General features: G+C 47.5%; 1 protein-coding gene across 1 annotated transcript in view; it reads left to right on the forward strand.

Moving 5' to 3' along the window:
- Nucleotides 1-456: 456 nt before the first annotated feature.
- Nucleotides 457-24,953, forward strand: part of NAA40 (N-alpha-acetyltransferase 40, NatD catalytic subunit) — a 30,181-nt gene continuing 5,684 nt past the window's right edge. The window contains exons 1-5 of the mRNA XM_063944925.1: nt 457-578; nt 1,359-1,454; nt 1,555-1,607; nt 1,687-1,782; nt 4,917-5,075. Coding sequence (XP_063800995.1) covers nt 573-578; nt 1,359-1,454; nt 1,555-1,607; nt 1,687-1,782; nt 4,917-5,075 — 410 coding nt within the window. The 5' untranslated portion in view covers nt 457-572. The remainder of the gene's footprint in view (nt 579-1,358; nt 1,455-1,554; nt 1,608-1,686; nt 1,783-4,916; nt 5,076-24,953) is intronic.

The following is a 24,953-nucleotide window of genomic DNA, read 5'->3' on the forward strand; positions in this document are numbered from 1 at the left end:
TGACAAATCACTTGTAATACGTTTAATATACTATTTTGTCCACTTAATTTTTATTAATAGTGTACTCATCTCATACCACTATATTTTATAAGTGCCGTTTTAAATGTCTAACCTTGCAAAAACGAGCATTTACATGGTATGATAATTTTATGTAATTTATAACATGAAGCATTGTCTAGCTGTCAGCAGCACACGGTCCCCGTCCAGACATCACCATGGCAACAGCCACCCCGCCTCTTCTGTTCTGTGTCCAATATAGCATCTGGCTCTGCCGCTTTCCCCGCCACGCCCCCCTCCGGTGACGTACCAACAGCCGCGTTTTCTCACCTAGACAAAGACTGGGAGAATGGGCGGAGCTTCACTTTCCCCGCCAACTCCAGGCGAGGTGTGACCCGCACACGCGCTGTACGCATGCGTTTCACTGACCTCCACTGAGCCGAACGGACTACACGAGTGGGCGTGATAGGCACCGTGCGTGATGATATCATCGGGACTTACCCCTTTGCTCCTTTCTTCTCCCCCTCCAGCACCGAACCGAACCGGGATCAGAGTATTACGTCATCAGCTACGTCATGGGGGTGAGAAAGGAGGGGGGCAATGGCCAGTAGGCGAGGATGGGGTCGCCGGTACCAAAAAATAGCTGTTTTGGGTATTATGAGGTTCATGGGTATTTTTGGATGGCTGTGTGGTATGGGAGCTACAGGGGTACTTGCTGGCTGTAGGTGTGGATTCCTGTAGTGGACCTATTATGGCAGTGAATGCTGGTGGCTTGGCTTCCTAAAATGATATAATATTAAGGAGGCAAAATTAATTGAAATTTCAATGTATTACCCCCCAAAAAAGTTATGTGCCAGGGTTACCTGCTTTGTGCCTACCAATCTGGGGTAATTCAGTGACTTTCGGGGGTGTCCGGGACAGGTAAAATGGTGCAGGTGTGCACATGGCTATTTGCCCAGCAGAAGCACCAACTTTGAAAAATTACTTGGGCATGCGCTTATTACCCTTGTGAAAAATGGCATATATAGGCTGCAAGAGCACATGCTGGTGGTGCTCAAGCACCCAGTATATCATGCCTTCATTAGGGCTTTGCCAATTAACTGAATTTTAATTGCTCTCTGGACTAATGTACTTCTCCTGTTGCTTTGTGCAAGCTGAACTTTCCTGAAGATATTCTGGCGTCAATGGTTTAGCCTTTGACCATGTTTCTCCGATACACATGGGCTTAATGGATGGTGAATCTACTTGTGATAATTACGTAGTAATGGCAAAAAATTTTTAATTTGCCGCTTTGATTGCCTTGCATGTGTGGTGTGCAATTACATGTACACATTACTCATGTCTTGGTTTTTGATCCTCAGAGGAAGTCTGTACGGGCAAAAGAAAAAAAACAAAAACGCCAAGAGGAACGTGCTGCCATGGCAGCTGTGTGCGCCAAGGTGCAAGCGGCCAATCAGGTGACTGGCACTGTTTTCTATGAGAAGGTTTAGTTGCTTTGCTATATGTCTGTTACATTGACCTGACTGTTTTTCTACCTTGTCATTGTCTATTTTGCAGCTGGGTGACCCCCTAGGAGCCTTTCCAGTCTTTAAGAAGTTTGACAGAAATGGGTAAGGTTAAGAGGGTTTTAAAATTGTTTCTAAAATGATGTATGATGCTCTTGTTTATAATTGCTGTCCCTATTTTCAGGTTGAATCTGTCTATAGAGTGCTGCAAAGTAACAGATTTGGACCCGAAGACTCTAGACTGGGTATTTGAACTCACAAAGACAAATATGCAGCTGCTGTAAGTGTGTATGAGATACCTAAAGTTTTTACAATCCTATTATTTATAGGCAGGCTGTTAGTACCATGTCCTATAAAATCAATGCTGTCTTGGTCTCATGTCTTATACACTGTTCAGTGCTTTATTGCCGTATATTATCTACAGCCGTTAAAAGTCATTCTAGTGGTAAAAGAGATTTTATTCTAGAAAAGTGATCTTGTGTGTGCACACCACTATAAGAAAATACGTTCTGGCATTAAAACCCCTAACATGCTTTATCTGTTGATTGGAATTATTCTCATGGTATATTAGTAGTTCCAAAACGGTGTTTGGGCACCCTGGGGTGCCTTGGGCTGCCTTGGGCTGGTGGTTCAGGACCAAATCAAATTACTTCTGGTTAATGATAGCCATACCAGTGTAATGGCAGCCAATCGTAAAATGTGTACAATCGGAAACACAACTGTACACCACCACACAACTGAACCTAGACAGGTGAGCACAAGTTATTTATTTTTTTTTATTTTTTTTTTCCAAATTTATCAATAAAAAACTGATATCCTGTGGGGGATGCATTTAGCATCCCAGCTGTCGGGATGCCAGCGATCATATGATGACGCCAGAATCCCGACACCACTCAGGAGATTGGTTCCGGATCACTGACAGCCAACAACCTGAATGTGTGTATTGGGGGTTAGGGCTGGGGAAGGGTCGGGATTTAGGGTTAGGCATTAGCAGGGACCTCAATCCTGCTTATCCTTCTCTTGCTTAAACATCCTTGATGGCACCTAATCCCACAGTTTCTGCCACTCTGATACTTATGTCAGTGTTATTTACGCTGTACATGTCCTAATATTGTCTTCAACTGTAAGTCACTTTTTTTTCCCATTTTGATTTCATTTGTGTACTCTGTAATTGGGTGCTGCAGATCCCTTGTTGCGCGATATAAATAAAGAATAATAATAATGGGGGGGGGGGGGGGCAGGCACTAGAGGAGGTGGTTAGCCATAGCTGCCAGTTGGGGGTGGGGGGTCGTTTGCATACATACCCCCTCTGATGGTGGGATTTTCAGTCCTGGCATCCCAACCGCTAGGATTTCATATGTATTCCCCCTAGTCCTCTAGGGGTGCCGTGAAATAAATGCTTTATACTGTAGGGAGCCTTGAATTAAGAAAGTTTGGGAACCTTTGATCTACGGCATTGAATAGCAAAAGGTTATCTCCAGATATAAAATTCAAGCTGCAAAAAATAAAATACAACCCCTTTTACATGTATAATTTGAGATACATTTCTTACATACATAAATGAAAAGTAAGTTAATGTGTATGCACAAAGCGCATTAAGACATGTTGTAAGTGTGCCATCATACTTGAGACACCATTTATCATCATTAACTAGCTGAAGGATAGGCATCGTGTAGTACCACAGCTGTTTTGGAACTACACATCACAGCATGCCTTAAAAGTTTTAGCTTGCCCTAACCGCAAAACTGACAGGGCATGCTGGGATTTGTAGTTCTGCTGGAGTGCCACGGGTTGCCTAGCCCTGAGCTAGTTTGATGTCTGGAGTTTTTTAGACTAAAAGAAAAAAGTGATCCCAGTCCTCAAAGCTTCGGTTAGTTACCACTAACAGGTGGTGTCCACCTGCACAAACTGCAACTAACCCGTCCTGTTTAGCATTGCTCTAAATTTCAGAGGGAAATCCAGCCTGCAGAATAAAAAGTTCTTCACCCTATTCTGTAAGAATTATACAGCCTTGGTATAGGGCTTTTCCCACATCCCATGCCCAGTGGGTGTTGATGGTGGAATTCAGCATTGTTTTAAGCCATGGCAGCCATAAATTGCTTGGGCATGCTGGTGCTTGTAGAACTAAAAGTACCAGCATACCCATGGCAGCATTTGAAGGACTGCAAGCACCAGCATGGCCAAGCATCCAGGGACAGCTTTTGTCTGTACTGGCATTGTATCTGTCAATGCAGAAAAGCATTATGGAACATCCCTGAATATGGGTTCTATTTAGTAAGCCGTGGAGAGAGATAAAGTACCAGCCAGTCCGCTCCTTACTGCCATGCTCCAAAATGACAGGAGCTGGTTGATACTTTATTTATTCCCGTCCACTTTTTCTCTGTAAGCCTTAGTAAATAGACCCAGTTTTCACCAAGGAGTTTCTGTGTTTGGTTGGAAAGTCTGAGCTTTGTGCTGAGCTGCACTTGGGAGTCTCTCTTAAATACTATATACAGTGAGCAGTTTGCCAGGAACTGTATACTCATTTTCATTATTCATAGCTGACATATGGAATTGCTTACCAGGTGTTAATTTTACTGTGAGTAGTTTGGGATGAGTTCCATCACTTGTTTAATTTTTTTAATTTTATTTGTGGCTTAAATATTTAATTTGGCAAACTGCTCTTTTCCCTATCTGTCTTATTCATGAAGCCCATATCCTTAATGGCTCTCTCCTCTCCCAGCTGTTTTGTGTTCATCTGACCAATATTCAGAAGTGTTTTTAGTTTATCCATTCACTAGGAGCCGAGGCATGGCGTGCCTAAGGAATGTCACTAGTTCTTAGTGAATGGATAGTCTGAATTCTCTTCATTATTGAGAGGAGAGAGCTTCCAGGGCTGGCAGTGGAAAGTGGCTGGGAGATCAATTCGCCTCTCTATTGTACAGTAGCTCAGTGGTTAAGATCTATTTAAAAATCATGTTCACTACATGTAGGGTGTGCTTGCAGTGAGTTCTCTGCTGTCCATGCTGTCAGACCAGACCTGTAGCTGCACATTGAAGTGTTATGTCAGGGCCTCTATAATATCTGTGTGTAGGTATTGAGAGAGAGATATTAATTATTTATTAATTATTAGATTTAATAATTTATTTCTGTTAAATAGTAGTTCAGAGTATGGCCACCTACTGGCCAAAGTATAACCTGTGTAAATACCTTTCACTTTTTCACATTACAAGGTCAAACTTTCTCTTCATATACGAGATGAAAATATTCTTAATTGGTTAGAAAAGCTTTATAAAATACCTTGTAGACAGCACAAAATACCGTGTTTTTTTTTTGTTTGTTTTTTTTTTTTTTTTTTTTTTTCCGTTTTAGTTTTTCTTGACTCGTTCTGATGTATTAATTTCAAATCTAAAAAAGGTTTTTGTGTCATTGTAGATATGAACAGAGCGAGTGGGGATGGAAAGAGCGGGAAAAGCGTGATGAGCTGACTGATGAACGTGCCTGGTACCTTATTGCCAGAGATGAGCTTTCTGCGCCTGTGGCTTTTGTGCACTTCAGATTTGACGTGGAGTGCGGGGATGAGGTCCTTTATTGGTAAGGAGCAGAGTACCACAGATGGAGAATTGTCCATACATGTGTATATGGAGGATATGCGGAAATGTTCAGGATTTATGGCATAACCGAAGTACATCTTCTGTCCACCTATTATTCTATCGTAAATACCCTAACTGCTAAAGTAATCCTAATACCCTATCTCTAACCCTGAAGGGCAGACTGGATGCGCCATTTGATTCTTATGTGCTGTCAAATTCTGTTTTTTGTTGTTGTTTTTTTGTCCACTGTAATGCTGCATATGGTGCCCCCCAGTGGTGGTAATGGCAGATATTTGTTGCTGTGCTGCAGCAGACAGATTATAGAGAACATGTTAAAGTAAAAACAGTGGAGCAGCCATTTTGTGGACTGGGGGCCTAATTCAGAACGGATTGCAAAAGCAAAATCTTTCTCTAATGGGCAAAAGTATGTGCATGCACTGCAGGTGGGGCAGATGGGTGTGGTTCATAGGGTCGACCAGAATTAGGTCAACTACTATTGGTCGACAGTAACTAAGGTGACACCCAAAGTAGGTCGACATGAGGTTTGTTTGTTTTTGTAAATTGTCATTTTTGTAGAGTGACCGGGAACCCCAATTAGTGCGCTGTGTCCCCTCGCAGGGCTTGCTTTGCTCGCCATGCTTAGGGCAAGGTACCTTGCTCCACTACCGCTGTGCACACGTTATCGTTCCCAGTTGTAGTCCATGTGGATCATAAAGTATGAAAAAGTGAAGACATTTTTTTTGAAAAGCTCATGTCGACCTTTTGCCATGTCGACCTAGAAATCATGTTGACCTAATGCATGTCGACCTAGAGACTGGATAATGGGACAGATAACAAGTTGCATAGAGTTAGATTTGGGTGGGTTATATTGTTTCTGTGCAGGGTAAATACTGGCTGCTTTATTTCTCTTACGTCCTAGAGGATGCTGGGGACACCGTAAGGACCATGGGGTATAGACGGGCTCCGCAGGAGACATGGGCACTCTAAAGACTTTAGAATGGGTGTGCACTGGCTCCTCCCTCTATGCCCCTCCTCCAGACCTCCGTTAGATCCTGTGCCCAGAGGAGACTGGGTGCACTGCAGGGGAGCTCTACTGAGTTTCTATGAAAAAGACTTTTGTTAGGTTTTTTATTTTCAGGGAGCACTGCTGGCAACAGGCTCCCTGCATCGTGGGACTGAGGAGAGAGAAGCAGACCTACTTAAATGATAGGCTCTGCTTCTTAGGCTACTGGACACCATTCGCTCCAGAGGGTCGGAACGCAGGTCTCACCCTCGCCGTTCGTCTCGGAAGCCGCGCCGCCGTCCTCCTCACAGAGCCGGAAGATAGAAGCCGGGTGAGTATTGAGAAGAAAAGAAGACTTCAAAGGCGGCAGAAGACTTCAGATCTTCACTGAGGTAACGCGCAGCGATAACGCTGCGCGCCATTGCTCCCACACATACACACACACACACAGCGGGCAGCAATATAAACCTCAAGGGACACTGGCATATGGATTATATACTGCGGAGGCGGTATATTTAAAAAAAAAACCTGCCAGTATAAATAATTTGAGCGGGACCGAAGCCTGCCGCTGAGGGGGCGGGGCTTGATCTTCCAGCACCATTTTCTCCACAGCACACTGCAGAGAAGCTGGCTCCCTGGACTCTCCCCTGCTGAACACGGTTACAGGGGGGGGCACATTAATTGGCGCAGGGAGTGTAATTGTATATATATTTCTATAAAAGCTCTGTATTAGCTGGGATTTTATTCCGGTGGCGCTGGGTGTGTGCTGGCATACTCTCTCTCTGTCTCTCCCAAGGGCCTTATTGGGGGACTGTCTCCATATAGATATATCCCTGAGTGTGTGGGGGTGTCGGTAGTTGTGTGTCGGCATGTCTGAAGCGGAAGGCTCATCTAGGGAGGAGGTGGAGCAGATGATTGTGGTGTCTCCGTCGGCAACGCCGACACCTGATTGGTTGGATATGTGGAATGTTTTAAATGCAAATGTATCTTTATTACATAAGAGATTGGACAAAGCAGAGCCCAGGGATAACACAGGGAGTCAATCCATGGCTTTGACTGTATCGCAGGGCCCTTCTGGGTCTCAAACGTCCACTGTCCCAAGTAGCAGACACTGATACCGACACGGATTCTGACTCCAGCGAGGTTACACCCAAGGGTGGCCAAAAGTATTCATTATATGATTATTGCAATAAAAGATGTTTTGCATATCACAGATGACCCCTCTATCCCTGACATGAGGGTATGCATGTTTAAGGAAAAGAAACCTGAGGTAACTTTTCCCCCATCTCATGACCTGAATGAGTTATTTGAAAAAGCTTGGGAAACTCCAGACAAGAAACTGCAGATTCCCAAGAGAATTCTTATGGCGTATCCTTTCCCGGCACTGGACAGGTTACGGTGGGAATCCTCACCCAAGGTGGACAAGGTTTTTAACGTGCTTGTCCAAAAAGGTGGCGCTACCATCCCCGGACACGGCAGCCCTCAAGGATCCTGCTGATCGCAGACAGGAAACTACCTTAAAATCAGTTTATACACATATGGGTGCCTTTCTCAGACCGGCAATAGCGTCGGCTTGGGTTTGTAGCGCTGTAGCAGCTTGGGTAGATACCTTGTCAGCTGACATTGATACACTAGATAGGGATACCATTTTATTGACCTTAGCTCACATTAGAGACGCAGTCTTATATATGAGAGACGCTCAGAGACGTTGGGCTGCTACGTTCGAGAGCCAACGCCATGGCGATTTCTGCTAGGCGAGCCCTGTGGACCCGCCAATGGACGGGCGATGCCGACTCAAAGAGGCATATGGAAGTTTTGCCTTACAAGGGTGAGGTTTTATTTGGGGAAGGTCTCGCGGACCTGGTTTCCACAGCTACCGCTGGTAAATCTACTTTCTCTGACGTCCTAGTGGATGCTGGGGACTCCGTAAGGACCATGGGGAATAGCGGCTCCGCAGGAGACTGGGCACAAAAGTAAAGCTTTAGAACTACCTGGTGTGCACTGGCTCCTCCCCCTATGACCCTCCTCCAAGCCTCAGTTAGATTTTTGTGCCCGAACGAGAAGGGTGCACACTAGGTGGCTCTCCTGAGCTGCTTAGTGAAAAGTTTAGTTTTAGGTTTTTTATGTTCAGTGAGACCTGCTGGCAACAGGCTCACTGCATCGAGGGACTAAGGGGAGAAGAAGCGAACTCACCTGCGTGCAGAGTGGATTGGGCTTCTTGGGCTACTGGACATTAGCTCCAGAGGGACTGATCACAGGCCCAGCCATGGATAGGTCCCAGAGCCGCGCCGCCGGCCCCCTTACAGAGCCAGAAGACAGAAGAGGTCCGGAAAATCGGCGGCAGAAGACGTCCTGTCTTCAACAAGGTAGCGCACAGCACTGCAGCTGTGCGCCATTGCTCTCAGCACACTTCACACTTCGGTCACTGAGGGTGCAGGGCGCTGGGGGGGGGGCGCCCTGAGACGCAATAAAAACACCTTGGATGGCAAAAAATGCATCACATATAGCTCCTGGGCTATATGGATGAATTTAACCCCTGCCAGAATACACAGAAAAACGGGAGAAAAGGCCGCCGAGATGGGGGCGGAGCCTATCTCCTCAGCACACTGGCGCCATTTTCCCTCACAGCTCCGTTGGAGGGAAGCTCCCTGGCTCTCCCCTCTGTCACTACACTACAGAAAGGGTTAAAAAAGAGAGGGGGGCACTAATTACGCGCAGTATTAAAAATACAGCAGCTATAAGGGGAGAAACACTTATATAAGGTTATCCCTGTATATATATAGCGCTCTGGTGTGTGCTGGCAAACTCTCCCTCTGTCTCCCCAAAGGGCTAGTGGGGTCCTGTCCTCTATCAGAGCATTCCCTGTGTGTGTGTGCTGTGTGTCGGTACGTTTGTGTCGACATGTATGAGGAGAAAAATGATGTGGAGACGGAGCAGATTGCCTGTAATAGTGATGTCACCCCCTAGGGGGTCGACACCTGAGTGGATGAACTGTTGGAAGGAATTACGTGACAGTGTCAGCTCTGTATAAAAGACAGTGGTTGACATGAGACAGCCGGCTACTCAGCTTGTGCCTGTCCAGACGTCTCATAGGCCGTCAGGGGCTCTAAAGCGCCCGTTACCTCAGATGGCAGATATAGACGCCGACACAGATACTGACTCCAGTGTCGACGGTGAAGAGACAAATGTGACTTCCAGTAGGGCCACACGTTACATGATTGAGGCAATGAAAAATGTTTTACACATTTCTGATAATACGAGTACCACCAAAAAGGGGTATTATGTTCGGTGAGGAAAAACTACCTGTAGTTTTCTTGAATCTGAGAAATTAAATGAGGTGTGTGATGATGCGTGGGTTTCCCCCGATAACAACTGATAATTTCTAAAATGTTATTGGCATTATATCCTTTCCCGCCAGAGGTTAGGGTGCGTTGGGAAACACCCCCTAGGGTGGATAAAGCGCTCACACGCTTGTAAGAACAAGGGCTCTACCCTCTCCTGAGATGGCCGCCCTTAAGGATCCTGCTGATAGAAAGCAGGAGGGTATCCTAAAATGTATTTACACACATACTGGTGTTATACTGCGACCAGCAATCGCCTCAGCCTGGATGTGCAGTGCTGGGTTGGCGTGGTCGGATTCCCTGACTGAAAATATTAATACCCTAGAGAGGGACAGTATATTATTGCCTATAGAGCATTTAAAAGATGCATTTCTATATATGCGTGATGCACAGCGGAATATTTGCCGACTGGCATCAAGTCTAAGTGCGTTGTCCATTTCTGCCAGTAGAGGGTTATGGACACGACAGTGGTCAGGTGATGCGGATTCCAAACGGCATTTGGAAGAAGGGGAGGAGTTATTTGGGGTCGGTCTTTCAGACCTGGTGGCCACGGCAACAGCTGGGAAATCCACGTTTGTACCCCAGGTCGCCTCTCAACATAAGAAGACGCCGTATTATCAGGCGCAGTCCTTTCGTGGGCAAGCGGGCAAAAGGTTCCTCATTTCTGCCCCGTGACAGAGGGAGAGGAAAAAGGCTGCAGAAATCAGCCAGTTCCCAGGAACAGAAGCCCTCTCCTGCCTCTGCCAAGCCCTCAGTATGACGCTGGGGCTTTACAAGCAGAATCAGGCACGGTGGGGGCCCGTCTCCATGAATTTCAGCGCGCAGTGGGCTCACTCGCAATTAGACCCCTGGATTCTTCAGGTGATATCTCAGGGGTACAAATTGGAATTCGAGACGTCTCCCCCTCGCCGTTTCCTAAAGTCGGCTTTACCGATGTCACCCTCTGACAGGGAGGCAGTTTTGGAAGCCATTCACAAGCTGTATTCCCAGCAGGTGATAATCAAGGTACACCTCCTGCAACAGGGAACGGGGTATTATTCCACACTGTTGTGGTACCGAAGCCGGACGGCTCGGTGAGACCGATTCTAAATCTTGAACACTTACATACGGAGGTTCAAATTCAAGATTGAGTCACTCAGAGCAGTGATTGCGAACCTGGAAGAAGGGGACTACATGATGTCTCGGGACATCAAGGATGCTTACCTTCATGTCCCAATTTACCCTTCTCACCAAGGGTACCTCAGGTTTGTGGTACAGAACTGTCACTATCCGTTTCAGACGCTGCCGTATAGATGGTCCACGGCACCCCGGGTCTTTACCAAGGTAATGGCCGAAATGATGATACTCTTTCGAAGGAAGGGAATTTTAGTTATCCCTTACTTGGACGATTCCCTGATAAGGGTAAGATCCAGGGAACAGTTGGAGGTCGGTGTAGCACTATCTCAGGTAGTGTTGCGGCAGCACGATTGGATTCTCAATATTCCAAAATCGCAGCTGATTCCGACGACTCGTCTTCTGTTCCTAGGGATGATCCTGGACACAGTCCAGAAAAAGGTGTTTCTCCCGGAGGAGAAAGTCAGGGAGTTATCCGAGCTAGTCGGGAACCTCCTATAACCGAGCCAAGTCTCAGTACATCAAAGAAAGGGTTCTGGGAAAAATGGTGGCTTCCTACGAAGCAATCCCATTCGGCAGATTCCACGCAAGAACTTTCCAGTGGGACCTGCTGGACAAATGGTCCGGGACGCATCTTCAGATGCATCAGCGGATAACCCTGTCACCAAGCACAAGGGTGTCTCTCCTGTGGTGGTTGCAGAGTGCTCATCTTCTAGAGGGCCGCAGATTCGACATTCAGGACTGGGTCCTGGTGACCACGGATGCCAGCCTGCGAGGCTGGGGAGCAGTCACACAGGGAAGGAATTTCCAGAGCTTATGGTCAAGCCTGGAGACATCACTTCACATAAATATCCTGAAGCTAAGGGCCATTTACAATGCTCTAAGCTCAGCAAGACCTCTGCTTCAAGGTCACCCGGAGTTGATCCATTCGGACAACATCACGGCAGTCACCCACGTAAACAGACAGGGTGACACAAGAAGCAGGAGGGCAAGGCAGAAGCTGCAAGGATTCTTCGCTGGGCGGAAAATCATGTGATAGCACTGTCAGCAGTATTCATTCCGGGAGTGGACAACTGGGAAGCAGACTTCCTCAGCAGACACGACCCCCACCCGGGAGAGTGGGGACTTCACCCAGAAGTCTTCCACATGTTTATAAAACTCGACAAGTATTGCGCCAGGTCAAGGGACCCTCAGGCAATAGCTGTAGACGCTCTGGTAACACAGTGGGTGTACCAGTCAGTGTATGTGTTCCCTCCTCTGCCTCTCATACCCAAGGTACTGAGAATTATAAGATGGAGAGGAGTAAGCACTATATTCGTGGCTCCGGATTGGCCAAGAAGGACTTGGTAACCGGAACTTCAAGAGATGCTCACGGAGGATCCGTGGCCTCTACCTCTAAGAAGGGACCTGCTCCAGCAAGGACCCTGTCTGTTCCAAGACTTACCGCGGCTGCGTTTGACGGCATGGCGGTTGAACGCCGGATCCTGAAGGAGAAAGGCATTCCGGATGAAGTCATTCCTATCCTGATCAAAGCCAGGAAAGATATAACCGCAAAACATTATCACCGCATTTGGCGAAAATATGTTGCGTGGTGCGAGGCCAGTAAGGCCCCGACGGAGGAATTTTCAACTAGGTCGATTCCTACATTTCCTGCAAACAGGAGTGTCTATGGGCCTGAAATGGGGGTCCATTAAGGTTCAAATTTCGGCCCTGTCAATTTTCTTCCAAAAAGAACTAGCTTCAGTCCCTGAAGTTCAGACGTTTGTGAAAGGGGTACTGTATATACAGCCTCCTTTTGTGCCTCCAGTGGCACCTTGGGATCCAAAAGTCACATTGGTTTGAACCACTTAAATATGTGGAGTTAAAATATCTCACATGGAAAGTGGTCATGCTGTTGGCCCTGGCCTGGGCCAGGTGCGTGTCAGAATTGGCGGCTTTATCCTGTAAAAGCCCTCATCTGATTTCTCTAACGTCCTAGTGGATGCTGGGGACTCCGTCAGGACCATGGGGAATAGCGGGCTCCGCAGGAGACAGGGCACATCTAAAAAGCTTTTTAGGTCACATGGTGTGTACTGGCTCCTCCCCCTATGACCCTCCTCCAAGCCTCAGTTAGGTTTTTGTGCCCGTCCGAGAAGGGTGCAAACTGGATGGCTCTCTTAAGGAGCTGTTTAGTAAAGTTTTTTTTTAGGTTTCTAATCAGTGATTCCTGCTGGCGACAGGATCACTGCAACGAGGGACTTAGGGGAGAGACTTGCAACTCACCTGCGTGCAGGAGGATTGAAGTTTTAGGCTACTGGACACTGAGCTCCAGAGGGAGTCGGAACACAGGTCAGCCTGGGGTTCGTCCCGGAGCCGCGCCGCCGATCCCCCTTACAGACGCTGAAGAAAGACGGCGGAACGGAGGTCCGGAAACAGGCGGCAGAAGACTTCACAGTCTTCAGAGAGGTAGCGCACAGCACTGCAGCTGTGCGCCATTGTTGCTACACGGCTCACTGACACGGTCACGGAGGGTGCAGGGCGCTGCTGGGGGCGCCCTGGGCAGCAATATAAATACCTATTTGGCAAATAAATACATCACATATAGCCATTAAGGCTATATGTATGTATTTAACCCAGGCCAGTTTTCCTAATAACCGGGAGAAAAGCCCGCCGTGAAAGGGGCGGAGCTTATTCTCCTCAGCACTCAGCGCCATTTTCCTGACCAGCTCCGCTGGTGAGGAAGGCTCCCACTCTCCCCTGCACTACAGAAACAGGGTTAAAGAGAAGGGGGGCATAAATTGGCGATATAATTATATATTAAGAGCCCATATATAGAAACAACACCTTCTAGGGTTGTTATATACATTATGGCGCTTTTGGTGTGTGCTGGCAAACTCTCCCTCTGTCTCCCCAAAGGGCTAGTGGGTCCTGTCCTCTATCAGAGCATTCCCTGTATGTGTGTGCTGTAGGTCGGTACGTGTGTGTCGACATGTATGAGGAAAATGTTGGTGAGGAGACGGAGAAAATTGCTTGTAATGGTGATGTCACTCTCTAGGGAGTCGACACCAGAATGGATGGCTTACTTATGGAATTACGTGATAATGTCAACACGCTGCAAGCCGGTTGACGACATGAGACAGCCGGCGGACAAATTAGTATCGGTCCAGGCGTCTCAGACACCGTCAGGGGCTTGTAAAAACGCCCATTTACCTCAGTCGGTCGACAGACACTGACACGGACACTGACCCCAGTGTCGACGGTGAAGAAACAAACGTATTTTTCCTTTAGGGCCACAAGTTACATGTTAAGGGCAATGAAGGAGGTGTTACGTATTTCTGATACCACAAGTACCACAAATAAGGGTATTTTGTAGGGTGGGAAAAAACTACTTGTAGTTTTGCCTAAATCAGATAAATTAAATGAAGTGTGTGATGATACGTGGGGTTCCTCCGACAGAAAGTTATGGGCGGTATACCCTTTTTCCCGCCAGTAGTAAGGGCGAGTTGGAAAACACACCTTAGGGTGGACAAGGCGCTCACACGCTTATAAAAAACATGGCGTTACCGTTTCCAGATACGGCCGCCCTCAAGGAGCCAGCTGATAGGAAGCTGGAAAATATCATAACAGTATATACACACATACTGGTGTTATACTACGACCAGCAATCGCCTCAGCCTGGATGTGCAGCGCTGAGGGGGCTTGGTCGGATTTCCTGACTGAAAATTTTGATACCCTTGACAGGGACAGGATTTTATTGTCTATAGAGCATTTTAAGGATGCATTTCTATATGTGTGATGCGCAGAGGCATATTTGCATTCTGGCATCAAGAGTAAATGTGATGTACATATCTGCCAGACGAAGACACGACAGTGGTCAGGTGAGGCAGATTCCAGACGGCATATGGAAGTATTGCCGTATAAAGGGGCGGTCCATTGGACCTGGTGGCCATGGCAACAGCTGAAAAATCCACCTTTTGTTACCCCGAGTCACATATTGGCAGAAAAGGACACAGTCTTTTCAGTCTCAGTCCTTTCGTCCCCATACGGGCAGGCGGGCGAAGGCCAGTCATATCTGCCCAGGGGGAGAGGAAAGGGAAGAAGACTGCAGCAAGCAGCTCATTCCCAGGAACAGAAGCTCCTCACGGCTTCTGCCAAGTCCGCAGCATAACGCTGGGGCCGTACAAGCGGACTCAGGTGCGGTAGGGGGTCATCTCAAGAGTTTCAGCAACACTCGCAAGGGAACTCCGGGATCCTACATGTAATATCCCAGGTGTACATTGGAAATTCGAGACGTCTCCCCCTCACACAATTCACAGGCTGTATTCCCAGCAGGTGATAATCAAAGTACCCTTCTTACAACAAGGAAGGGGGTAGTATTCCACACTATATTGTGGTACTGAAGCCAACCGGCTCGGTGAGATCTGAAATATTTGAACACTTACATACAAGCGTTCAAATCAAGATGGAGTCACTCGGAGCAGTGATAGCGAACCAGGAAGAAGGGGACGATATGATGTCACTGGATATCAGGGACGTTTACCTACAGGTCCAAATTTGCCCTTCTCACCAAGGGTACTTCAGGTTCCTGGTACAGAACTGTCACTATCAGTTCAGACGCTGCCGTTTGGATGGTCCACGGCGCCCCGGGTCTTTACCAAGGTAATGGCCGGAATGATGATTTTTCTTAAAAGAAACATGGACGCTTTCCTGATAAGGGCAAGGTCCAGAGAACAGTTGGAGGTCGGAGTAGCACTATCTTAAGTAGTTCTACGACAGCACGAGTGGATTCTAAATATTCCAAAATCGCAGCTTTTTCCGACGACACGTCTACTGTTCCTAGGGAAGATTCTGGACACAGTCCAGAAAAACGTGTTTCTCCCAGTGGAGAAAACCAGGGAGTTATCCGAGCTAATCGGGATCCTCCTAAAACCAGGAAAAGTGTCAGTGCATCATTGCACAAGAGTCCTGGTAAAAATGGTGGCTTATTACGAAGCAATTCCATTCGGCAGATTTCCCGCAAGAACTCTTCAGTGGGATCTGCTGGACAAATGGTCCGGATCGCATCCTCAGATGCATCAGCGGATAACCCTATATCCAAGGAAAAGGGTGTCTCTCCTGTGGTGATTACAGAGTGCTCATCTTCTAGAGGGCCGCAGATTCGGCATTCAGGATTGGATGCCGGTGACCACGGAGGCCAGCCTGAGAGGCTGGGGAACAGTCACACAGGGAAAAAATTTCCAGGGAAGTGTGATTAAGTCTGGAGAATTCTCTCCGCATAAATAAGCTTAGAGCAAATTTATAATGCTCTAAACTTAGCTAGACCTCTGCTTCAAGGTCAGCCGGTATTGATCCAGTGGGATAACATCACGGCAGTCGCCCACGTAAACAGAAGGGCGGCACAAGAAGCAGGAGGGCAGTGAAAACTGCAAGGATTTTTCGCTAGGCGGAAAATCATGTGATAGCACTGTCAGCAGTGTTCTTTCCGGGAGTGGACGACTGGGAAGCAGACTTCCTCAGCAGGCATGACCTCCACCCGGGAGAGTGGAAACTTCATAGGGAAGTTTTTCAACATGATTGTGGACCGTTGGCAAAGACCAAAGGTGGACATGATGGCGTCCCACCCGAACAAAAACGGGACAGGTATTCCGCCAGGTCATGAGACCTTCAGGCGATAGCTGTGGATGTTCTGGTAACACCGTGGGTGTACCAGTCTGTGTATGTGTTCCCTCCTCTGTTTCTCATAACCAGGGTATTGAGAATTATAAGACATAGAGGAGTATGAACTATACTAGTGGCTCCGGATTGGCCAAGAGGGACTTGGTACCCGGAACTTCAAGAAATGCTCACAGAGGACTAAGGGACTGGGGAGCTAAGAAGGGACTTGATTCAGCAAGTACCATGTCTATTCCAAGACTTACCGCGGCTGCGTTTGACGGCATGGCGGTTGAATGCCGGATCCTGAGGGGAAAAGGCATTCCATAAGAGGTCATACCTACCCTGGTCAAAGCCAGGAAGGAGGTGACCGCACAACGTCATCACCACATGTGGTAAAAATATGTTGCGTGGGTGAGGCCAGGAAGGCTCCACGACGGAAATTCAACTAGGTCGATTTCTACACTTCCTGAAAACAGGAGTGTTTTGGACCTCAAATTGGGGTTCATTAACATTTAAATTTCGGCCCTGTAGATTTTCTTCCAGAAAGAATTGACTTCTGTTCCTGAAGTCCAGATTGTAAAGGATGTATTGCATATACAGCTTTTTTGTGCCCCTAGGGGCACCGTGAGATCTCAACATAGTGTTGGGATTTCTTAAAATCATATTGGTTTGAACCGCTCAAATCTGTGGATTTGAAATATCTCACATGGAAAGTGACCATGCTGTTGACAAATATCTCACATGGGAAGTGACCATGTTGTTAGCCCTGGCCTCGGCCAGGCGATTGTCAGAATGGGCGGCTTTGTCTTACAAAAGCCCATATTAAAATTTTCCATTTGAACAGGACAGAACTGGGACTCGTCTCCAGTTTCTTCATGAAGGGGTGTCAGCGTTTTCACCTGAAACAACCTCTTGTGGTGCCTGCGGCTACTAGGGACTTGGAGGACTCCAAGTTACTAGACGTGGTCAGGGCCCTAAAATATATATATATATATATATATATATATATATATATATATATATATATATATATATATATATATATATATATATATATATATATATATATATATATATAGTTAGGACGGCTGGAGTCAGAAAGTCTGACTTGCTGTTTATACTGTATACACCCAACAAGCTGGGTGCTCATGCTTCTAAGCAGTCTATTGCACGCTGGATTTGTAGTACAATTCAGCTTGCACATTCTGTGGCAGGCCTGCCACAGACGAAATATGTAGATGCCCATTCCACAAGGAAGGTGGGCTCATCCTGGGCGGCTGCCCGAGGAGTCTCGGCATTACAACTTTGCCGAGCAGCTACGTGGTCAGGGGAGAACACGTTTGTAAAATTTTACAAATTTTGATACTCTGGCTAAGGAGGACCTGGAGTTCTCTCATTCGGTGCTGCAGAGTCATCCGCACTCTCCCGCCCGTTTGGGAGCTTTGGTATAATCCCCATGGTCCTGACGGAGTCCCCAGCATCCACTAGGACGTTCGAGAAAATAAGAATTTACTTACCGATAATTCTATTTCTCGTAGTCCGTAGTGGATGCTGGGCGCCCATCCCAAGTGCGGATTGTCTGCAATGCTTGTACATAGTTATTGTTACAAAAATCGGGTTATTACTATTGTTGTGAGCCATCTTTTCGGAGGCTACTTCGTTTTGTTATCATACTGTTAACTGGGTTCAGATCACAAGTTGTACGGTGTGATTGGTGTGGCTGGTATGAGTCTTACCCGGGATTCAAGATCCTTCCTTATTGTGTACGCTCGTCCGGGCACAGTACCTAACTGAGGCTTGGAGGAGGGTCATAGGGGGAGGAGCCAGTACACACCATGTGACCTAAAAAGCTTTTTAGATGTGCCCTGTCTCCTGCGGAGCCCGCTATTCCCCATGGTCCTGACGGAGTCCCCAGCATCCACTACGGACTACGAGAAATAGAATTATCGGTAAGTAAATTCTTATTTTTCCATTCGGACAGGGCGGAATTGAGGACTTGTCCTCAGTTTCTCCCTAAGGTGGTTTTCAGCGTTTCACCTGAATCAACCGGTTGTGGTGCCTGCGGCTACTAGGGACTTGGAGGACTCCAAGTTGCTAGACATTGTCAGGGCCCTGGAAATATAGGTTTCCAGGACGGCTGGAGTCAGAAAATCTGACTCGTTGTTTATTCTGTATGCACCCAACAAGCTGGGTGCTCCTGCTTCTAAGCAGACTATTGCTCGTTGGATTTGTAGTACAATTCAGCTTGCACATTCTGTGGCAGGCCTGCCACAGCCAAAATCTGTAAAAGCCCATTCCACAAGGAAGGTGGGCTCATCTTGGGCGGCTGCCCGAGGGGTCTCGGCTTTACAACTTTGCCGAGCAGCTACTTGGTCAGGAGCAAATACGGTTGTAAAATTCTACAAATTTGATACCCTGGCTGAGGAGGACCTGGAGTTCTCTCATTTGGTGCTGCAGAGTCATCCGCACTCTCCCGCCCGTTTGGGAGCTTTGGTATAATCCCCATGGTCCTTACGGAGTCCCCAGCATCCACTAGGACGTCAGAGAAAATAAGAATTTACTTACCGATAATTCTATTTCTCGTAGTCCGTAGTGGATGCTGGGCGCCCATCCCAAGTGCGGATTGTCTGCAATACTGGTACATAGTTATTGTTACCAAAAAATCGGGTTATTATTGCTGTAGTGAGCCATCTTTTCTAGAGGCTCCTCTGTTATCATGCTGTTAACTGGGTTTAGATCACAAGTTATATGGTGTGATTGGTGTGGCTGGTATGAGTCTTACCCGGGATTCAAAATCCTTCCTTATTGTGTACGCTCGTCCGGGCACAGTATCCTAACTGAGGCTTGGGTCATAGGGGGAGGAGCCAGTGCACACCAGGTAGTTCTAAAGCTTTACTTTTGTGCCCAGTCTCCTGCGGAGCCGCTATTCCCCATGGTCCTTACGGAGTCCCCAGCATCCACTACGGACTACGAGAAATAGAATTATCGGTAAGTAAATTCTTATTTTTTTACCTTATGTTTCCCCACAGCAAAAGAAAACACCACAATATCAGATGCAGTCCTTTCGGTCGCATAAGTCTAAAAAAGGTCTGGGCTCTTCCTTCCTCGCCAGAGGTAAGGGTAGAGGGAAAAGAATGCCTGCTACGGCTAGTTCCCAGGAGCAGAAGTCCTCCCCGGCTTCTACTAAATCCACCGCATGACGCTGGGGCTCCTCTGAGGGAGTCCGCGCTGGTGAGGGCACGTCTTCGACTCTTCAGCCACGTCTGGGTTCAGTCAGACGTGGATCCTTGGGCAATGGAAATTGTATCCCAAGGCTACAAGCTGGAATTCGAAGACGTGCCTCCTCGCCGGTTTTTCAAATCTGCTTTACCTGCTTCTTCCCCAGAAAGGGAGTTAGTTTTAGCTGCAATCCAAAAACTGTGTCAACAACAAGTGGTTGTTGAGGTTCCCCTAGTTCAACAGGGAAAGGGATACTATTCAACCCTATTTGTGGTCCCGAAACGGGATGGCTCGGTCAGACCCATTCTAAATTTAAAATCCCTAAATCTGTACTTGAAAAAGTTCAAATTCAAGATGGAATCGCTCCAGGCAGTTATCTCCAGCCTGGAAGGGGGGGATTTTATGGTGTCACTAGACATAAAGGATGCATACCTTCATGTTCCCATATATCCCCCTCATCAGGCGTACCGGAGATTCGCTGTACAGGACTGTCATTACCAGTTTCAGACGTTGCCTTTTGGGCTTTCCACGGCCCGAGGATTTTCACCAAGGTAATGGCGGAAATGATGGTGCTCCTGCGCAGACAGGGAGTCACAATTATCCCGTACTTGGATGATCTCCTGATAAAAGCGAGATCGAGAGATCCGTTGCTAAAAAGCGTGTCGCTCTCCCTGAGAGTGCTGCAGCAACATGGCTGGATTCTAAATCTACCAAAGTCACAGTTGGTTCCAACGACTCTGCTATCTTTCTTAGGCATGATTCTGGACACGGAACAAAAGAGGGTTTTTCTCCCGATGGAAAGCCCAGGAACTCCAGAACATGCTCAGAGACCTGTTTAAAACCGAAAAGAGTCAGTCCATCAATGCACTCGAGTACTGGGAAAAATGGTGGCAACCTACGAGGCCATCCCATTCGGCAGTTTTCATGCAAGAACATTTCAGTGGGACCTTCTGGACAAGTGGTCCGGGTCCCATCTCCAAATTCATCAGAAAATAAGCCTGTCCCCCAGGGCCAGGCTGTCTCTCCTGTGGTGGCTGCAGAGTGCTCATCTTCTAGAGGGTCGCAGGTTCGGCATTCAAGACTGGGTTCTGGTGACCACGGACGCGAGCCTCCGAGGATGGGGAGCAGTCACACAAGGAAGAAATTTTCAGGGAACATGGTCAAGCCAGGAGGCTTGTCTACACATCAACATACTGGAATTAAGGGCCATATAAAAAAGCCTACGACCAGCGGAGAATCTTCTTCACGAACTACCGGTTCTGATTCAATCAGACAACGTCACAGCCGCGGCTCATGTAAACCGCCAAGGCGGGACAAAGAGCAGAGTGGCAGTGGCGGAAGCCACACGGATTCTGCGCTGGGCGGAAAATCACGTAAGCGCTCTGTCAGCAGTCTTCATTCCAGGAGTGGACAACTGGGAAGCAGACTTCCTCAGCAGACACGATCTTCATCCAGGAGAGTGGGGACTTCATCAAGAAGTTTTTGCAGAGATAACCAGTCTTTGGGGACTTCCTCAAATAGACATGATGGCGTCACGCCTCAACAAGAAGCTTCGGAGGTATTGTGCCAGGTCAAGGGACCCTCAGGCAGTAGCGGTAGACGCCCTGGTGACACCATGGGTGTTTCAGTCTGTATATGTATTCCCTCCTCTTCCTCTCATCTCCAAAATATTGAGAATCATAAGAAGAAAGAGTGCAGACAATACTCATTGTTCCAGATTGGCCTCGATGGGCCTGGTATTCAGATCTTCAGGAGATGCTCACAGAAGATCCATGGCCTCTTCCTCTCAGGGAGGACCTGTTGCAGCAGGGGCCCTGCGTGTTCCACGACTTACCGCGGTTACGTTTGACGGAATAGCGGTTGAACACCGAATCCTAGCTGGAAAAGGTATTGCGGATGAAGTCATCCGTACTCTGATAAGGGCTCGGAAGGAGGTGACTGCGAAACATTATCACCGTATCTGGAGGAAGTATGTTTCTTGGTGTGAAGCCAAGAATGCTCCTACGGAAGATTTCCACCTGGGCCGTTTTCTCCACCTTTTACAGACAGGAGTGGATATGGGCCTGAAGTTAGGGCCGAAATCTGTACCTTAATGGAGCCTATCTATATTCTTTCAGAAGGAATTTGCTTCTCTCCCAGAAGTCCAGACTTTTGTAAAGGGAGTGCTGGACATCCAGCCTCCTTTTGTGGCACCATGGGACCTTAACGTGATGTTACAGTTCCTTAAGTCACACTGGTTTGAACCTCTTCAAACAGTTGAGTTGAAATTTCTCACTTGGAAAGTGGTCATGTTGTTGGCCTTGGCATCTGCGAGGTGGGTGTCCGAATTGGCGGTTTTGTCTCACAAAAGCCCCTATCTGATTTTCCATGTGGATAGAGCAGAGTTGAGGACTCGTCCTCAATTTCTGCCTAAGGTGGTTTCATTGTTTCATATGAACCAACCTATTGTGGTGCCTGTGGCTACGGGGGACTTGGAGGATTCTAAGTCTCTTGATGTAGTCAGGGCCTTAAAAGTTTATGTAGCCAGGACGGCTCGGATTAGGAAAACAGAGGCACTGTTTGTCCTGTATGCAGCCAACAAGGTTGGCGCCCCTGCTTCTAAGCAGACTATTGCCCGCTGGATCTGTGACACGATTCAGCAGGCTCATTCTACGGCTGGATTGCCGGTACCAAATTCGGTAAAGGCTCATTCCACTAGGAAGGTGGGCTCTTCTTGGGCGGCTGCCCGAGGTGTCTCGGCATTGCAACTTTGCCGAGCGGCTACTTGGTCGGGTTCAAACACTTTTGCTAAATTCTTCAAGTTTGATACCTTGGCTGAGGAGGACCTCATGTTTGCTCAATCGGTGCTGCAGAGTCATCTGCACTCTCCCGCCCCGGACTGGAACTTTGGTAAAAACCCCATGGTCCTTACGGAGTCCCCAGCATCCTCTAGGACGTAAGAGAAAATAAGATTTTAAACCTACCGGTAAATCTTTTTCTAATCCGTAGAGGATGCTGGGCGCCCGTCCCAGTGCGTACTAAAATCTGCAAGACTTGTATATAGTTTTGGCGTACATAAGGGTTATGTTACAGTTTTGATCAGTCTCGGGCTGATACTGGTTTGTTTCATACTGTTAACTGGTTCGTATATACCAGGTTGTACGGTGTGTATGGTGTGGGCTGGTTTGAATCTTGCCCTTAGATTAACAAAAATCCTTTCCTCGTACTGTCCGTCTCCTCTGGCCACAGTTTCTCTAACTGAGGTCTGGAGGAGGGGCATAGAGGGAGGAGCCAGTGCACACCCATTCTAAAGTCTTTATAGTGCCCATGTCTCCTGCGGAGCCCGTCTATACCCCATGGTCCTTACGGAGTCCCCAGCATCCTCTACGGACTAGGAGAAAAAGATTTACCGGTAGGTTTAAAATCTTATTTTTTACACTGCAATTTAAATTTCAGTTTGAACATACCACACCCAAAACTAACATACTCTGCATATCTAATAACTGCTCCACCTGCAGTGCACATGATTTTAGATAGGGTTTGCTGCTGTGATCAGGTCTGAGTTACGCCCTGGTCCAGTAGTATCATTCCCTTTTCTAGTGAATTGATGAGTAACATTCTTTTCTCTGACGTCCTAGTGGATGCTGGGAACTCCGTAAGGACCATGGGGAATAGCGGCTCCGCAGGAGACTGGGCACAAAAGTAAAGCTTTAGGACTACCTGGTGTGCACTGGCTCCTCCCCCTATGACCCTCCTCCAAGCCTCAGTTAGATTTTTGTGCCCGGCCGAGAAGGGTGCACACTAGGGACTCTCCTGAGCTTCTTAGTGAAAGTTTTAGTTTTAGGTTTTTTATTTTCAGTGAGACCTGCTGGCAACAGGCTCACTGCATCTAGGGACTAAGGGGAGAAGAAGCGAACCTGCCTGCTTGCAGCCAGCTTGGGCTTCTTGGCTACTGGACACCATTAGCTCCAGAGGGACCGAACACAGGCCCAGCCTCGGAGTCCGGTCCCAGAGCCGCGCCGCCGGCCCCCTTACAGAGCCAGAAGCAAGAAGAGGTCTGGAAAATCGGCGGCAGAAGACATCAGTCTTCACCAAGGTAGCGCACAGCACTGCAGCTGTGCGCCATTGCTCCTCATACACACCTCACACTGCAGTCACTGAGGGTGCAGGGCGCTGGGGGGGGGCGCCCTGAGCAGCAATAAAAACACCTTGGCTGGCAAACATACATCACATATAACCCCCAGGGCTATATGGATGTATTTTAACCCCTGCCAGAATCCATAAAAATGCGGGAGAAAAGTCCGCGAAAAAGGGGCGGAGCCTATCTCCTCAGCACACTGGCGCCATTTTCTCTCACAGCTCCGTTGGAGGGAAGCTCCCTGGCTCTCCCCTGCAGTTACTACACTACAGAAAGGGGTTAAAAAAGAGAGGGGGGCACTAATTAGGCGCAGTATTAATAAAACAGCTATAAGGGGAAAAACACTTCTATAAGGTTATCCCTGTGTATGTATGTATGTATGTATGTATATATATATATGTGTATATATATATATATATATATATATATATATATATATATATATATATATATATATATATATATAGCGCTCTGGTGTGTGCTGGCATACTCTCCCTCTGTCTCCCCAAAGGGCTAGTGGGGTCCTGTCCTCTATCAGAGCATTCCCTGTGTGTGTGCTGTGTGTCGGTACGATTGTGTCGACATGTATGAGGAGGAAAATGGTGTGGAGGCGGAGCAATTGCCTGTAAAGGAGATGTCACCCCCTAGGGAGTCGACACCTGAGTGGCTGAGCTTATGGAAGGAATTACGTGACAGTGTCAGCTCTTTACAAAAGATTGATGACATGAGACAGCCGGCTACTCAGCCTGTGCCTGTCCAGGTGTCTCAAAAGCCATCAGGGGCTCTAAAACGCCCGTTACCTCAGATGGCAGATACAGACGCCGACACGGATACTGACTCCAGTGTCGACGATTAAGAGACGAATGTGACTTCCAGTAGGGCCACACGTTACATGATTGAGGCTATGGAAAATGTTTTACATATTTCTGATAATACCAGTACCACTAAAAAGGGTATTATGTTGGGTGAGAAACTGCCGGTAGTTTTTCCTGCATCTGAGGAATTAAATGAAGTGTGTGATGATGCGTGGGTTTCCCCCGATAAAAACTGTTAATTCCTAAAAAGTTATTAGCATCATACCCCTTCCCGCCAGAGGATAGGGCACGTTGGGAAACACCCCCTAGGGTGGATAAAGCGCTCACACGCTTGTCTAAACAGGTGGCACTACCGTCCCTGGATACGGCCGCCCTTAAGGAACCTGCTGACAGAAAGCAGGAAAATATCCTAAAAATGTATATACACTCACACGGGTGTGATACTGCGACCAGCAATCGCCTCAGCCTGGATGTGCAGTGCTGGGGTGGCTTGGTCGGATTCCCTGACTGACAATATTGATACCCTAGATAGGGACAGTATATTACTGACTATAGAGCATTTAAAAGATGCATTTCTATATATGCGTGATGCACAGAGGGATATTTGCCGACTGGCATCAAGAGTAAGTGCGCTGTC

The sequence above is a fragment of the Pseudophryne corroboree genome, chromosome 11 (assembly GCF_028390025.1).
Source record: "Pseudophryne corroboree isolate aPseCor3 chromosome 11, aPseCor3.hap2, whole genome shotgun sequence".
Classification (NCBI taxonomy): domain Eukaryota; kingdom Metazoa; phylum Chordata; class Amphibia; order Anura; family Myobatrachidae; genus Pseudophryne; species Pseudophryne corroboree.